General features: G+C 33.5%; 1 protein-coding gene and 1 long non-coding RNA gene across 3 annotated transcripts in view; one reads left to right on the top strand and one right to left on the bottom strand.

Moving 5' to 3' along the window:
• The window catches only part of LOC112151362, a 31149-nt gene that overhangs the window by 4296 nt on the left and 24426 nt on the right, over positions 1-2427 (bottom strand). The window lies entirely within an intron of this gene.
• ube3c (ubiquitin protein ligase E3C) overlaps positions 1-2427 on the top strand; it is a 29758-nt gene that overhangs the window by 24389 nt on the left and 2942 nt on the right. The window contains exons 21-22 of the mRNA XM_024280248.2: positions 1128-1316; positions 1392-1458. Of these exons, the coding sequence (XP_024136016.1) occupies positions 1128-1316; positions 1392-1458 (256 nt within the window). The remainder of the gene's footprint in view (positions 1-1127; positions 1317-1391; positions 1459-2427) is intronic.

Here is a 2427-nt window from a genome sequence, read left to right as displayed (position 1 = left end):
CTTGAACTTTTTTTTTTTTTTTAACTCCTTACGGTTTTTAATATACTGCAATTTAAAGTCAACATGTCATCTTTGACTAAATTAGACATTTTACCAATTTTTTGGGCTATTTTGGAGTTTAGCTAATATTTACGCAACATGCTAACTATTTTGACTAATTTAGACTTTTTTCAGTTTTTCAAGGCTATTTTAGAGTTTAGCAAATGTTTCAGCTACATGCTAGCTGTTTTGGCTAATTTAGACTTTTTTAGGCTATTTTGGAGCTTAGATAATATTTCAGCTACATACTAACTATTTTGACTAATTTAGACTTTTTTTTCATTTTTTTTGGCTATTTTAGAGTTTAGCCAATGATTTAGCTACTTTGACTATTTAGACTTTTCTCAGTCTTTTAGGCTAATTTGGATTTAGCTAATATCTTAGCTTTATGCTAGCTTTTTTGGCTAAATTAGACATTTTACCTGTTTTTTAGGCTAATTTGGCACTTAGCTAACATTTTCGCAAAGTTATCAGCTTTTAGCTTCAGCGATTTCAGCTATCAGCTTCAGTATTTTCAGCAATCGGCTTCAGCATTTTTAGTTACTAATTTAAGCATTTTCAGCTATCAGCACTAGCATCTTTAGCGGTCAAATTCAGCTTACAGCATTCCCACTAGCATCTAGTTTTTATCTAGTTTTTCTTGTTTAAAAAAAAAAAAAAAATGTTATCAGTCATCTGTTGTGACCACTCAGTTTCTATCTGGTTTGTAGAATTTGTGAAAAAAATCACAGAAAAAATGAAGATTCAAATCTCTCCATTTTTAATTGAATAGCATTTTGATATGTTGTTTAATGCCACATTGTGTGATGTTTGCTTTATTTGAAGAATTCACAACAGCAGTTTGGGTATAAACTATTCTTTTGAGTGCTTATAATCTACTTTATTTATTCAAATTAAACTAAGTCATTCATACGAGCACAATCCACAGAAAAATCTAATTTCCTTTTTATAATTGATTTAAATCCATCTAAAAACATCATTATTGCTGGTTTAACTTGTGAATATGAAATCATATGTGCTGTGGGAATACTTTATGATTTTTTTGTGTGCACAGCAAAATAGATCTTAAAACTGTCGTTCTCATCCAGGTGGTTGAACTGAAGCCAGGAGGCAAAGACATTCCTGTGACCACAGCGAACCGGATCGCTTACATCCATTTGGTGGCAGACTACAGGCTGAACAAACAGATCCGACCTCATTGCCTGGCTTTCAGACAGGGTCTGGCCAACGTGGTCAACCTCGAGTGGCTGCGGATGTTTGATCAGCAGGAGATCCAGGTATCACGCGAAACACCAGGAAAAACTACAATTTAAAAAACTTCTGTTGAAACTAACTAAGGATAATATTTACAGGTGCTGATATCTGGAGCTCATGTACCAATTAGTCTTGATGACCTGAAAAACTTCACAAACTATTCAGGTGGGTTCCGACGATAAAGATCTGGTGGATTTTTGCTTTTTTAAGATTTAATTGAAATGACTATTCTGATTTATTTATTTATTTATTTTTTTTTGCAATATTGCCTTAAAGAGCCACTCCGATCATCTTTTTGATCCATCTGAAGTGTTACAAGTGGTCTTTTAATTATGATTACCGTATTTTCCGGACTATAAGTCGCGGTTTTTTTCATAGATTGAATGTCCCTGCGACTTATACTCCAGTGCGACTTATATACGAATTTTTAATGAGATGAGATATGGACCGTAAGTCTAGAGTGCCCTCTTATGGTGATCTATGCAATTACTTTATTTACTTTAGTTATTCAGACGTGACACAGAGGACGAAGAATTTAACGGATTTAGTGATATGGAGTGAGATTGCTTGCAATTAATTACAGTAAAGGTACAAAGTTGATGAGTTCTTGAGGCTTTAGTTAAATAAAACTGTTATGTTATATAAATGCTACACCTTTTGTTTTTTTCATGATGCTAATATGTGAATATGTGTTGACACATATTCAGCCTGTTTTCTATTCACTTATGAATGTTATAACTTACCTTCCAGGATGATGTAATATCGTTTTTTTCAACCAGTTTGTAAAATAAATTACTTGAAAAAAATGCGACTTATACTCCAGTGCGACTTATGTATGGTTTTTTCTTCTTCATTATGCATTTTTTGGCCCCTGCGACTTATACTCCGGTGCGACTTATAGTCCGAAAAATACGGTATGTTGTTTTAGCCTAAATAAAAAAATAACTTGTTTTCTAAGACATAGCTTCTGCAGAGTGGCAGTAGTTCATTTGAAATTTACCCTTACATTATGGGTTGGAATGTTGGTGAAAGGCAACCCAGCCCCCTCTTCCCCTCCCCATCGTGGAGCAGCACAGGGAACTTGTATTTTCTTTTGACACAAATTAGTTCTTTTCAAATGGAATTATAAAATTA

This window comes from Oryzias melastigma, linkage group LG20 (assembly GCF_002922805.2).
Source record: "Oryzias melastigma strain HK-1 linkage group LG20, ASM292280v2, whole genome shotgun sequence".
NCBI classification, from domain to species: Eukaryota; Metazoa; Chordata; class Actinopteri; order Beloniformes; family Adrianichthyidae; genus Oryzias; species Oryzias melastigma.
Note: the sequence above shows the minus strand (reverse complement) of the source record. Positions and strands in the feature narration are given on the sequence as shown.